The 15,237-nt window shown below is 44.0% G+C and overlaps 1 protein-coding gene across 7 annotated transcripts in view; it reads right to left on the minus strand.

The window, feature by feature from the left end:
- NR1H3 (nuclear receptor subfamily 1 group H member 3) overlaps positions 1-15,237 on the minus strand; it is a 30,445-nt gene that overhangs the window by 11,793 nt on the left and 3,415 nt on the right. For 5 of the 7 annotated variants that reach the window (XM_074909475.1, XM_074909469.1, XM_074909471.1 and 2 more), the window contains exon 2: positions 310-559. In XM_074909475.1, the coding sequence (XP_074765576.1) occupies positions 310-427 (118 nt within the window). In that variant the 5' untranslated portion in view covers positions 428-559. Of the gene's footprint in view, positions 1-309; positions 560-4,823; positions 4,936-15,237 lie in introns of all 7 variants that reach the window. The other 2 variants (XM_074909472.1, XM_074909474.1) reach the window with 1 other exon arrangement.

A 15,237-nucleotide genomic window follows, 5' to 3' on the forward strand; every position in this document is an offset into this window, starting at 1 on the left:
CCTTGCTGGATTTTCACCTGTAGTAAAGCTTTATTGTTCGTCAGCTTTTGATAAGGCTAAAAAAAATAAATTCATTTTACTGCCATGGACCTAACCTCTAGAAGGTGAAATAAGCAAAATATTCATCACCTGGATAAACCCAGGCATCTTCGACTATCCAGAACTGATTTTATTCTTAGACATTCTCTCCAAGTGCCTCAAGCACAACAGAACTCACCCTAAAATTCTGCCAAGTATCAACTCTGCTTGCAGTTGGAAGAATGAAGAAAGCCTTTAGCTTGCATGGATTTAGTATGAATTTTTCCATACCTGCATGTTCAGGGGGGTTGTCTGAGCCAGGGAAGAGCGAAAGCCCTTCCTCCTCCATCTCAAATACACTTGCCACCCTCTTCCCATGATCCCGTGTGCTGAGTTGAGTGGGACCCATGGAGGCCACACACAGGAAGGGCTCGCTATAATCTCATCGCTGCAGCATTGTTACTGCCAAGCAAGGGGCCACAGGTGTCTCTCTTCAAGGTCTTTAATTTCTCTCTGCTACTGGAAGTCCGAAAGGAAGTACCTGTAGAAAAAACACAGATGCAAGAGGCAAGAGTTCAACTACTGAGGCTGTTAACTCCCAGGGCCTATTACAAGCTGCATCACAAGCAAGCTTCAAGATTTTGTTTCCTTATTTATTAAGAGACAATTAACTTTGTTTTATCAATGTTTATGCTCTTGTAACACAGCATTTTAACAAATGGTGGTAAAAGGTACAAGATTAACACACCAGGCGCAAAACCATCTTTATACTGCCAAAATATCTATCAAAGCAGGACAAGTCTTCATTACTTCTAACACCACCAGGGGACTTCAGCCCTGACCTCTCCAAATGTCTAAGAGGGAAATTCCAGACTTCACAACTGATGGCCTTTGTTAAAGCTTCCAGTAACAAATAGCTCATTGCTGCCAGCTGCCCTGGATTTTGTGGCATGTACTGCAGAGCACATAAAAAATTGTAAAAGGCAATTTTGATACAATTATTTAGCAAAGACTACAATAGACTGAATTTCTCTACTCGTAACAGTAGCCAAAGACTGTGCCAACGATCAGCGATGCAGCAAAGATGAGGATGACAAATTCTTCTTGCACCTACAGCAAGAAATCCAGCATCATACCTACAGGAAACGACTGTTGTGCCACCCTCAGGAAACAGACTCACCACCAACCTTCTGAGGATACCCTTTTCTGGAACCTGAAAACATACTGAAAAGCATCTTTATTATACAGCACTAACTCCACTACAGAACCTGAATTTGGAAAGCGAATCCAATCGCTTTTTCCAAAAAGCCCCATCTGCACAGAAAAAAGCCTTACTGGTTTGACTGCACAGACTTAGTGAAACTGATGCAAACTGCTAATGTAAACACCCCTAATCTGATTGACCATGCATTTGATCAGTTGATCTTAACTCAGTGATTTGCCAATGCAAAGTAAAGGGATTAGCTGATTTAAAAAGCAACTACATTAAAGGCCTGTACCAGTTTAACTTGAGTGACTGAGTTCAGGACTGGAAGCCTGCCACTCTCTGAAAGACAAGAGGTGACAGAAAGCCGTGCAGCACCCCAGATACAAAAGCATCAGGTAAGCAGGGGCATGCCTCACACACTGCAGTGCTGACTGGGAAGAGGCAGAGGACCACAGTCCTGAGTCCCTGCTTCCCTTCTGGTTATTTCGACCAGACCACGCATTTTTAGAATGCCAAAGGCAAAGATGAAAGCGATACTTCACTACCCCCTCGCAGTACTCTGAAACAGTCCTTCATACCGTCAAGCCTGCTAAGCTCCTGCCATCTCCCATTACACTACGGCAGATAATAGATGCAGGTGTTAAAAACCACAGGGCATATTAATTCACGTGACCTTTGTAAACACAGCCTCAGTCTGTATAAGGAATTTGGAGCTCCCTTCCCTTTGGTGTATGCAGCCACTGAATACCTGCAGAAACAGACTATCTAGGATAAAAGCAGTAGCAGAAAATACGTAACTCTAAGCCCTAGAGAGGAAGCAGTCCTGTTATGGGAGACTACAACCTAACTGGTTAGATTTGCAACCAATTCAAAGAGATTCCAGTCCTCAAAGGAACAACATGGCTACCACAAAGAACTTTTTTTTTAAAAAAAAAAAAGTCTCCATGGTAAATCCTGCAGCAACTGAAAACCTCGTAGAGAGGCACAGAGCATCAGATGGAGCCAGGAACTTCACTGAAACAAACCCAAACCCAATTTTTATTCCTAGTTCCATGTAAACTCCTCACAGATGCTGATATCAGATGTACCTGGACATGTTTGGGCATGAAACAAGACAGCCAAGTGTACTGCCTCAGTGCATCTCCACATTCCTTTAAACCACGCAAAAGACTCGCTCAAACGTTAATCATTGTGCAGAATGAATCACCAACAGCAGTCCCACAGTAACTTTACAAAGAATGTGATCCCCCATCTGATGGATCAAGTGATGGTGTTCAGGCCCCACTGCCTTCACTTCAGTGACCCATCCTTGCTGCATCCCAGCCACGACTGAGATATTTTCTGGAAAGCAAAAAAGGATGGTACAACCCAACGGGATTTCAAAACTTTCACCCACACAACCATGACTGATATTGCAAGAGCAAAACTTGCTGTCGGTAGGACATCTGGAGCCCAAAGGGGAGTTTCTATGAGACTGCAGACTTCCCAGCAATGCCCAAGAAGTCTGCAGCTACCAACAGCGAGGGGAGTGTAAATCCATGTGCACACCCAGGACATGGCAGGGAGTAAGGCCTATCAGCCACTATCTCCATGCTGTAAAACCAACCCACATTCTCCTACTTTGTGCACCAGCCTCCAGCCTTCCCAAAACAGAATGGGCCTCTTATCTTCTCTGCTCCAAAGACACAGAATTTTTTAGCGTTGTAGATCAGTAACAGTTACAGGCTGTGGAACACTGACCTAACTACAAACAGCAGCACTCTGGTGCCAGGTAAAGAAACTTAAACCAGCATTTTTCCCATAGGCGCACAAGTGAAAGGCTGTATATGCCAAGGCCAGGAAGTTTTCACAGAAATACATGAGGATTGTTTTCAAATGACTAAAAAATCTTCTTGTTTTGTATGAATAATCATGTTATTAGAAGTTCACATCTTCTGATTTGCACCATCACTTGAAGTAAAATTGTAGAAGGGTGATGGAAGCCGTAACTGCAAGAGGGAACACTGTCTTCTTGACATAATCTGTTGTGCTGACTCCCACTGTCTGTCTCAACTCCATCAGTTTTAGAAACCAGGTCTGGCCAAGTGACAAAAGATGAAGCAATCGCTTCTCTCTAACGCAGCATCTAGAACAGGAACCTAATGAGCAGACATACTCCAGTGAGGAAGCACGTGTACATGAAAGGCTAAGGGAAACAATTTTCTGCCAACCCTTGCCACCCATGTCTCAAATAAGACACTAAACACTCCTGAAATGTGTCACCACCAGCTCTGCCCTACTGTTTCTTCCCTCTCCCTTTCTTTTCTAAGACAACGGAACAACTCAGATACCGACGGTCTCAAGATCAGGGAGGGCTCTTGCAACAGAAAGTGCTATTAACAGAGACTAGAGGTGGCAGCCCTGACTCTTGCACCTCATGCTAAGTGACAGAAATGTTCACCACTTCCTCCAGCAACAGTCTCATCTCATCCCATTCCCTCAGCTGAGTCCTCTTCCGAGCCCAGCTGAAGCACTTATGCACTCTTCTGGAATTCTGTGATCTGACCTGTCATCAACAGACACAAGGCTACAGAATATGCCTAATTTCTGTCCCACATCCATTGAGGACAAGTAAAGGAGATATCATTGGGAAGCACAGCACATAAAGAAACCAAATGAGCCAGATGCAGTTACTGTGGCACTTCTGCTAAACAGATCTCTTCTCTCCCTGGTGTTTCTTGTTTGGTGTTTTCTGCCAGAATTTTAAGGATCAAGAACCAGACCAGATGCAACCGCATCTCTGAAAAAACTGTACTGTGGAGTGCAGGAATAATCAGAAGAATAGCACAACAATCCCTTTACCTTCAAATACTGGATGTTCAGAGGAAACAGTAGCTTTTTAGGAAGTTTGCACATGTCTCTGGGATCTTTCAAAACAGGATTTACTGGTCAGACCCCTTGTCCTGTAAATTACAAAATCCTACAGCCTTCTGCCAAGGTAAAATACATGGTGATTCATTACAGGACTGAAACATAACAAGTGTGCACTCTGCAGCATGTCAGCATCAGCAGAAGAGACTTTATATTTGTATACATATGTTAACATGACTGTGCTCATGAGTCACACAGCTGTGTGTCAGCAGCATGCCTTTGTGCATGGGCCTAACAGGCTGTTGGTGAACAAACGCACCTGACAGGAAGGGCTACCTTTCAAAACTACCTAAAGCAGGGACATAGTTGACCATCTTGGCTTCTCAATGTGTTCTGACATGCAATACAAGTGCCAGCACCCAATCTGAATCTACCTCTGAAAGCTGGGCTCACAACAGTGCATAAGGGTCTCTGCTGAAATCTAAATACACAACTTGCACAGTAGTGATGCTACCTGGGGTATCAAAAGCTGGCTCCAGATCCAAACAGCCAAGAAAAAAACCTGCTGGACTGAGATTTCACAGGACCCTACAGCACCAGCACAGAACCAAGCCCCTTAGGAGACACCGCTGTTCCAACCCTTTCACAAGGAGTAACCAGTTTTTTGTGACCTAATGCTCTTCCTATACCGTCCCTGGTGCAGCAGCCAGAGTATTTTCACAAACCTTCCCAAGGGACTTGGTACTACCTTGTAGCTGTCTCAGCGAAACAAAGGTTACTCCCAGCTCATGTTGGCTCATTCCTCTTCCTTCCCTCTGCATCATCACATTTCTCAAGAAATGCTGGAGCAGCTAGTAGGTCTGTAAGCAGGGCAAAAATACACATAGAACAGGTTTCAATTAGGAAGAAGTTGAAAGAGACACTTGTATTTTTCAGGGTATCCTAGGAATCCTATTGCAAATCTGTCACTTTGAAAATGAAGTTAATATTACATGTGAAAACTGTTAAAACTCATGAGGAAAAATAATCAACTGCAGATTGTCAACAGGAAGGACAAACCATGAAAATGCAAGGTGTGCCACGCAGTGCAACAGGACAGCATAAAGAACCATTTTGAACAGTATGTTTGCAAAGAACGGAAAGAATGGTTCTGTAACTCTCAGGAAACAGAGACTAACTCTGTGCCTCTGCTCTAAATCCCTCTCTACAGAGAACCACAGGAACAAGGTTTGAAATCACATTATCCATTTCAATTTCTCAGAAGCATAAAGACAACCACAAATTGGAAGGAGTCTGCAAGCCACTGTCAGTCCCAAACTGATTAAAAAAAAGCTACAGCCTTCTGATTGCTTTCATTTGCTGTCAAGCTAAGCTTCAGCCAACCATGAGCAGCTCCCCAAGTGCGCAGCATTGGCCTACAAGCCTTGCAAGTTGTCACCACCTCTGCAAAGAGTCCTACCAGTCACTCCTGGCTGCACAGCCTGCTCCTCAGGGATGGGCAGCTGCGTTCTGGTCTCTTGCCTCCAAGTTAAGGGTCTTATTTCCACCTCTGCCTCTCTACTGTGAGTTTTAAAGCTCACTCCCCCTCACCCCCCCTTACTTTGGGTTTTACTCCTGCTGCTGACCAACTCCTTTATTACCCATGACTTTGCTGACTGCTGGCATGGCCATCTGTCTCTTCCTTTAAGGTGGTGCATCCCTGAGCTTGGTTGGGTTCTTACTGCAGCACCCAGCTCTCACTGTGAAGACTTTCTTTAGCTTTAGTCTGGTCTCAACACACAGCGTGCCTTCTCCCACCCAGCTCAGGTAGAGATGCCATGGCAGAATTCACAGAACAGCAAAAGTGACTAACAACTGAACAGATTAAAATGACCAAACTTGTGTCACCTGGTTGAAAGAGAACTGGGAAGCAAAGCAGGAAGATGTAACGATGGTGCACAGCAGGATGAAAGGTGTTATTCTGAAAGATGGTACGCCTAAAAGTATAGAAGGAAACCGAAGAAGGGAAAGTCAGGCTATTACAGAAAAACACCCTAAAGGTGAGTTCTGGGAGACTGGAGGGCAGTCTCCCTAATTTTCCTTCTAAAATTAGACCTTCTATTACAACCAAAATGCAAAAAGGTCTGCAGACATTTCCAGATCTGAACCTAACACAATTTAAATGCTCTTGACCCACAGAATATGCTATTATAAACAAACAATGGCAGCAACAGAAGTTTCAAGTCAGTTCCCCCCTACCTCAAGTAGGAAGGAATACAAGACTGAAACAAAAAAGTCTCTCCATTGAACAAAGTGGTTAACAAAGTGACTTCAGATCATAAGGCACAACTGTACTACCAAACAACACAGTAATTCAGGACAGAATGAGCCCAAAGTACTTTTGCATAAAAAAACCAACCAAACTCACTCCTTGTCTAGGATCTTCGGAGCACAGGATTTGTTTCTTTCCTGCACAGCCTGTGGATCCCCTCGTTTTGGGATCAGGACTTCCCAAATTGTACATCAGATGAAGACAGAACGTGCTGACTCCGGTCCCACCCAAGAACCTACAAGCTCTGCAGAGGACCTCCTCACCCCGAGAGCAATTGTTTTGCAAGAAGTCAGCTCTCCTGTTTGCATGCCTCATCCAGCAGGAGATGCTCCCTCTCACCTGCCTCTCATTATTCCTTGCCTGTCAAAGGCTGAGGTTTTGGGTTTGCCCTTGTCTTCACCTCTTGGTTTCTGCCTCATCAAATAGTGCCATGTCAACACAAGGAGCAAGAGGAAAAGAGATTATACGTGTGACTGCTTTCAGGGTGGGTAAGATCCTGAAATGGGCCATGGCTTTGTGTTTCCTCCCTCCCTCTCTCCTGCCAGATGCCCTTGGTCCTGCAACTGAAAGGAGGAGAAAAGAGCCGAGGTTACTGAAGTTCATTCACTCTGAGCACAGGGCTGCTCTCGCCTCTCTTCCTGTTTGCATGGAAGTATCAGTCCCTCAGACAAAGGGAGAGAGAAAGAGGCCAAGAGGGAGAGAGAGAGGAGGCGATGGTAAGAGAAGATAGGCTCTTCGCTGGTTAATGAACTGGAAATGAATAACAAGTGGTATCAGGAGTGATGTGGCCACCTTGCTGCCATGAAATTCCTTTAAAGGCCATTGACACAAGTTCCCTTGAACTCTGGAAAACAGCACAAACCAGGTCTGAGTAACAAAGCTCCAGTCTCTTCTAACGCTTCTAGGCTTTCTATCACCTCAGCTTTCAAGCTCCTGGCTAACCCCGAGTATAATCATCTCAGAAATGGCAAAAACTAGGGCATGCACTGGTTACTGCAAGGAAGATGTTAGAGTAGCAGCATCCCTCCACCTTCCCCTCTCCTCCAAGCCATCTTGTAAAATGACAAGTCATCCTTTCTCAGCTCTATCTGGCCAGATGAGCTGTGGAACCAGTGCCTCAACTTGGGGAGCAGACAGAGCACAACCACTTTGGAGCAACACAAACTTCTGCAGCACCCGTGGGGATGAACATGAGCAGAACTTGCCATTTATAGCTGAACTACAATAATCCCCTGTGTCTGGCTGCGCATCCAGCTCATCAATGGCTCAACACCGCTATCAGCACCGACCTTCAGATGGCAGGAAACACAACTGAGGCTTTGACAGGGGCTTCCAACAGGAAAAATCCCATCTGTGCTCCTCCCAGGAGGATGAAACACACAAAGCAGAGCAGCTGCCCCCTCCTGCTAGCAGAGGAGCAAAGGGCAGCTCTCTGCCTCTCCTTGGGAAGAAGGGGAAGGGAGGGGATCCAGCCTGGAGATTGTCTGCAGAATATGTTTGCCAGCATCAGCTATAATAGCAAACTCTCCCTATGGAAACTCACTTTAAAACAGCAACAGCATTCTTTTGCCAGTACCACACACAATTTCCCCAAGCAAATTAAGCTATCCTACCACCAGGTCTTTTTTTTTTTTTTTCCCTTGCACATCTAAATGTATCTACGCAAAGGTGGTTTTGGTTTGCGTGCTTGTTGTTCTGCCTAGGGCCCTTGTATTGGCTAATGGTGTCATTCTGTTGCAGTTCTAACCACACACCAGACACACACACAAAAAAAGTCAAAATGAGAAGCGATCAAGCAACTTAGAAACTTCCTACTACAAAATAATCTACTAACTAGCAAAGCCCTGGTTTGGAAAATTGAGGTGTTTGCAGCTCATTATTCCCACTACTGACCGGCTCCTACACATCCTACGTGCAGCGACAGCTCATCATGTCCTACTTGAATGCCAAAGATGAGATATGACCCCACCGCCTTAGTTTCCTTATAAATGCTACTGCATGGCAGCACAGAAAACATGCCCACAGACTCTTGTTTCTTTCTGGATTCCTTCTCTAGCTTTACTCAGCCATCAATACCTTGTTCTACACAATTATACATAGCTACCCAAAACGTAACAGCCAGCCATTCTTTGAAGCAAATTTTAAGATCCAGAGTGTCCTTAATCTTCCCAGAAAACAGGGTTTAAGAGACAGGAAATAAAACAGTGTCATCCAGATCAGAGGTAATGGCAATAACTAGCTAGGTTCAAAACGCTGTTTTTTTAAAAATCAGGTTTGCACAGAAGGGGGTTAAAAAAAAAAAAAAAAAAAACAGAAAAGAAAAAAGTTAGAGAAGCCTGTCTCTTAAATTACTGTGGTCTTCCACAGGGGCACCACATCACAGAACAAAAGAAAACTCTACCTTAGATCCTACATTCCTCTTTTATGACCCTCAGTCCCACAGACGTTACAGCCAAGTCTGACTCACGGTAGATCTGAGTCGTCATTCTAATGCCATCTTCAAACTGAAGGGAGAGATCAGAACTTTTTTTTTAAGAGAAAGAAAAAAAAGCGGCAAGAATGAATATGCTAAATACCATCCTGATAGTGGAGATGCCAGGGCAAAGGGTTAAACCTAGTCCCTAAGCAATAAGAGAACCAACTAGATTATGCCTAGAAGAGAGCACTGCAGGCCTTTTTTCTACATGTAGGAAATTATGATGACAAACAATCATATAACATACTATTTACCTGATTGTTTCCTTAAAAATAATTTCATCTCCACTCAACTATGCACTAATGGAATAACATTTCATGACACATGCCTATTCTAGCCAAGTGTCTTTATCAGCTGGCATTACGAATGGGAAATCCACTCAGCTCCCCAGGTTGTCTCAGCCCCATCCCTTCAACATCAGTACCCCAAACCACTGCGGACTCCTCTGAGCAGAAACACGGCCCAGTCCACCGTCAGCACTAAACTACTACTACAACAGATAAGAGCAGTAAGAAACAGCTGCAATATTTTACCAGGAAGATGACAAGGAACACATAAAGCTGTAGGATGTATCACAGCAAAGCCAGAAGGAGAACTTAAAAGCCCTCAACTCCCAGCCCTTGTCCACACCACCTTCTCCTTCAAACTGGTCTCTCTCCATCCTCTAACAGCTATGAAATAAAAGAACATGAAGAACAGAAGAGAAAAGACTGAAGTGGAGGGCTGTTTACAGTTCAATTGTTTGTTCATTTTTCCAATTTCCTCCTTTCCTCCCACCCCAAGAGTACTTTTCTCAGCATGCTGCACATCACCATAACTGATACAAGATTGTTTCTGGGAAACAGCCTTTTCATAAGGTATCTATATAGCACTTTGTATCCAAGCACCATCTCACCTAAAAGCATCAATCAAAGCCAGTACTACCGCTCACAGGCAAAACAGAAATACAGTACTGGATTGCAAAACACACAGGAAACTCATTAAGATTCCCTTAGGGGCAGTAGGGGAAAAGTACCGATTCCCATTCATAGAAATATCATCCCTAGATGTAGCACAGAGGTCAGGAAGAAATGACAGTACTACAGAAATACCCATATAAAGAATACATTGGAGGGACAATGGAATGGAGTTTTAAATTGCTTCAAAGTAAGCTTGACTCTTAGTCTATTCCCCACTCATCCATTACCTGGGATATATTTGGCAGGTTTTGCTTACACTGCTCTTAGAAGAGCTGAAAAGAGCCAGGGGTTCCCACCCTGCAACAGGTGTACGTATCCACACCTAGATCAGCCAGGAGACTGCAGCAGAGCAAGAAGAGGGATCAGAAGAGCTGCCAAGAAACACAGTGAAGACCAGCATAGGGATGCAGGTCAGAATAAAGGACTATTAAGAGCTCTGTTGCAAAGTACACTTGCCCTGCTTTGACTTTATTATTCTGGATCCTGGCCTGTATGGTCTGTTTCTCCTTTGCGGGTCACTGCAACTAAACACAAGGTATAATAACAGTAAACAAGGAGGAGGGATTTTTTTTTTAATAAACCCACAGGGTGAAAGGTAGGAGGGAAGAGTTAAAGGTCTGAAAATGAGAGAAAGAGAATCTGTGTGACAGGAAGGGAGCATGTGAGAGGGCGTGTGACAGGCTGGGTAGCAGAATGCGTGTGCAGATCTCATTCCCTTCGAGGCTCTTGGCCAAACGTGGAGCTGAACTTTCTGCAGACTTTGTCCTGCCAAGTCATGTTCCCTTCTCACACTGCCTGACATCACCACAAATACTCAGCTGGAAAACAGTCCAGAGCCGGACAGAGTCCACTGCTGAACCACCAGCCAGTGAAATGGCTGCACTCACGGCACACCCACCAAATGAGAAACCAGAGCCACTGACTCTCCTCACAGGTTATCTCCAAGTGCCCAGAAGGCCCATCCTCATCCAGGCAGAAAGAGCCCTAACAAGGCACAAAGAGATCGGAGATGCTAACAGACAAAGCCCAAATAACATAGCCCAGAACTGACTGAAAGTCTTCACAAAGGCTCTAATAGGAAAAAAACCCCAAAAGAATGTAATCATCAGATTGTCAGGGTTTGTCACAAGCAACATGCTTCAAGGAGCCCACCCCATTCCCAACTCCAGTGCAACCCTGCCGTGAGGGGAAGGAAGCCATCACACACGACCCACGGACGAACGAGGAGCCAGTGGTTCTGCAAAGACCGAGGCTCCAGCAGGGTCTGTGTGAAGCAAGCAAGCAAACATTACACTGTCAAACAACTCGTATCATCTGACTTCTCAGAAATAATTGCAAACCCAAGATCAGCACTGGAAAACGCAAGCACGTGTATGAGTGTGTGGGAGCGGGCAATGGGGCTAAGCCAACAGGTGGCTGGATTTCCTATTTTGATCCATGTATCAAGGGAGAAGGGTGGGGATGGCCTGCCAGTTCTGGGACACTGCTAAAGGCACCACCCAGAGCAAGTATCAGGGAGTAGCAGCTGGAGATGATACTAAAACAAGGGAGGACAAAGTCTGCAGTCTCTTCTTGTTTTATCTTCAGCCTTCATCCCCAGCCTGGTGCTTAAAAGCAGCTTGATAGAAAATGCCCTCAAAGTGCAGGTGACAGGGACAAAAATCATGTTTTCTTCAGGCAGAGGTATCTGCTTTCTCCACTCCTTTTCTATTTCTAGGAAAACAAACAGCAACTTAGGAGCTTTCTGGAGACAAAGGGAAAATTTTCTTCACTCCCATATAGCCCAGAAATTTAAGTCCCCTCTTCTCAGACCCACCTAAACAACAGAAGCTACATTACGTGATCTATACTTGTCAGTATTTCACAACACTCCTCACAACTGAATTTCCCTCTTCCTTTGCTAAGGAAGAGAATCTGATGCCTTTCTTAAAGGTCTAGCAGTGCAACCTTGCCTGTCCACATGCTATATGGACCTTAAATCATATCCGTAGGGCTGCCTGCCCAGACTTGCAGGTGCCAGAGAATCTTTCCCCCTCACCAGTTGCAAACACAGAAGCCATCTTTTCAACTTCTTCCTGGGCCTTTCACAGAAACCAGAATATTAGTCCTCTCCTGCAGACAACAGCCAAGGGCGGGAAGCAGTCAGTCAGAAGACCAGAATCACAAAGTTAGGTATCTGAAGGCAAGGTGATGGCTTCCTCCTTTTACCCTCGGAGCACACAGCTGGATGAGCTGCTCTGGCTCGGCGGCAGCGCTCGTGCAAGCCGAAGCATGCTGCCGAGGGGGACTGGCCACAGGACTCCCTGCACCTGCATGTCAGGGCAAGCACCACCAGAGCAAGTCTCCAAGGCTGTTCCAGCACAACTTCATGTGCCCACAAAGACTTGCACATGGGTTCTTGCTGGTAGGTGCTCAAGCTGCCACTACACGTGTGTATCTGACAGCCTGACTGTGTAAGAATCCTCCATGAAAAGTCACTGGCATGGTACATGGAACCCTTTGGGGGCTGGCACGTTTCTGCACGTATGACCCTGGCAACCGAGATATATGGAGCTGTTGCAGAAGCCTACCTCTTTGCCCTCATTTCATAAGGGCCCTAAATAGACTATTTAAGTTCCAAACATTTTCCTTTAAATGGATTTTACACACATTTTTCACAATTACAGTCATTAAGTTAATGACAATTTATGATAAAGTCTGAACCGGTCATTTAGACAAACAAACGCACACTCAATCCAAGCAGTGCATGGTTGTTGGAGAATGTTCAACGGAGCATAATTCTTAAATTCTAGAAAGTCACTAAGTCCTCAGAACCAGAATCCACTGAAGTACCAAACAAACTTTTCTCAAAAAGGGCAGAAAGATTAGTTTCTTCAATTCACTTACTAAATTAGTCAGTTCACTCAAAATTGGGGGAGGCAGTGTAAAATGGGCAGGGAACTGCTTCTCTTTTCCAATCTCTGAATAAAAACAAGACAAGGGAGGATGAGCTATGCTCATTCTAAGATCTGGAAGGACACCACAACCAAAAACAACCAGTTCATTCTGCTAAGTACAGATAACACTACCCTGTTAAAACAAGTCAGTTTTAATAGCACACACTCCAGCAAAGCCTATCAAGCGTATTTTCTCTTATGTATCCAGGGTGTGATTTGTGTGATCATAGCCTAATTATTAAAGAAACTGCATCTTTAATTTGACCTTTTAATTGAAATGCAGCTTTGTACAAGTCATGAGGAGAGAAATTACTCACCTAGTAAATACAAATGACCATTTTTCTAATGTAAACATTTACTGTGATATAATAGCATAAACGGGTGTATGCAGATACACTGCATCATCCTGTTTAGCAGGCAGCAATAATAGATGAGCCTAACCAATTAGACTAAACCTTCCTTTTAAGAAAGCATCAAATGAAAAACAAAGCTTAAATTAATTATTTAAATCAACAACTTTAATCATGATTTAAATCAGCAAGTGGGAAGCCTTGATTTAAACCAATTAGCTGTAGTAAGACCAGCTGGCCAAGACTGCCCCTCTCCCTAGAGGGAGAGAGGATACAACTTCCACGTCCAGTTCGTTTCAACAAATTTTACAATTATATTTGCCAAAATTTTTTTTAAAACCTTAAATCAAACTAGAAGAACCCACATGCCAGGAGACACCTACTCTCTTGTCAGTCATCTGCTTTAGCAATCGGTCTGATACACCTAACATCTTTTATTTACATCTCAGAGAGGTTTCTGTGCGTACACAATACAACCTGGCTCTGCAGCATGGCTTTTAAATTGCTTCAATCCTCACATCCCACGAGACAGTTTTCCTACTTAATCCTACAGACACTAGTTCTGGTCTGTTCAAAACAAGACTTAGATTTCTCATTGTCTTAACAATGTTCTCTTCATTTCTCCATCAACTTCCCACTAAATAAACATTTATCTTTGTCCCTCCCTTAAACATACTGGAGTCTGAAGTGCTCTGCTCTCCTCTGTTCACTACCCTATTTAGCCTTTGCCCTCCCAAAAGATGACACTTAAAAGCTTGACAGTGTATATTTCAAAGCAATTTATGAAATTAAACCAAAATTAAGTATATCACCTTAACATTTTCTTTTTGACACTCAATAAGGTAATTTTGCTTTACAGAAAATCTGTTTTTGAGATCCCCACATCTAAAAGTGCAAGTACACTGGCTCTAGGAGAGTCTCCTCCTTAGTGAGGACACAAGAAAGGAATTTGTCTATGCTCCAAAAATGGAAAAAAGGTACTCTGTCCTGAGTGGGAAGTCACAGCGCAAAAACCACACAGGAGTGCTAAGGTAACCCATCGTACCACTTCTAATAGAGGCATTTTTAAGATCTGCCAGAGTATGAACAGCCTTATCTAATTTAACAATATTATACGCATCTCTCAAACCCAAACTGACCACAATACAGCTTCCAGCTGCAGTAACTGCAATGAAAATGCTAAGTCAACTTGTGTATTAGCAGGCGTATGATCTCATGACCAAGTTCAACCTGTTTGCAGCCTGAATGCAGACCTGTACCTGTCAGCAGAAAGCATTCCCCTAAATTCCCTCCTAAAATGAGAATCCTTCTTACTGAGACAGTTTCCACAGCCAACAGAATGTGATTCTGTCCCTCTAAATTATTACGCTGTGAGGAAAACAAGGTAACACATCCTACTTGCAAACCCACAGAACCATTTCCCCCAATGAAACAAAATACCTTTGTCTGACAGGTTTCACCTCAGTTCTGAAACACTGATTCTTCTCCAAGATGGTCAGGTTTGTGAATCTTATTACTGGGGGGGGGGGGGGGGGGGGGAGAAGAGCATGACACACAATCTGATAATCTTTCCTATTCATTATGCAAAGACTCACACATTTGTGACAATGAGACTTTCACAGCAGCTGCTTCCAGAGCAGAAAGCAGGCTCATCCTTCGATGCATTCAAGACAAAGCACATTATATTCTATACTCTTCCTTGGGCAGATGGGAACACAACTTCTGAAAAACAGCAACAGTTAAAGACCTTAAGTTCAAAACTGGAAACTTTGAAAACTGTCAATCTTGGTAGCCATACAATCAGATTTAATTAAGAGACACGTGACTTTCGAGGTCTGAGGCCATCAGCACTGAATCAACCATTTAACAACAGCAAAAAATTCAAACTTGTGTTTACCACAGAACAAGTGCTGAGTTGTGAGGACTAATCCTAGAGAAAGCATCCTTCCTGGAAAAAAAAAAAAAAGTCACAGCAATCAAATGCACTTTAAAGCACTGGAGACACGACTCTTCCTGCAGGTGTGAGATCAGAAGGCAGCAAACTCACACTCTGTACTTGCAGGGCTGCACGCCTGTTGTGCACACCCTCTGCCTGCCTCCTCGTCGCACAGCAGCTGGTAAAGGAAACAT

The sequence above is a fragment of the Athene noctua genome, chromosome 6 (assembly GCF_965140245.1).
Source record: "Athene noctua chromosome 6, bAthNoc1.hap1.1, whole genome shotgun sequence".
NCBI classification, from domain to species: Eukaryota; Metazoa; Chordata; class Aves; order Strigiformes; family Strigidae; genus Athene; species Athene noctua.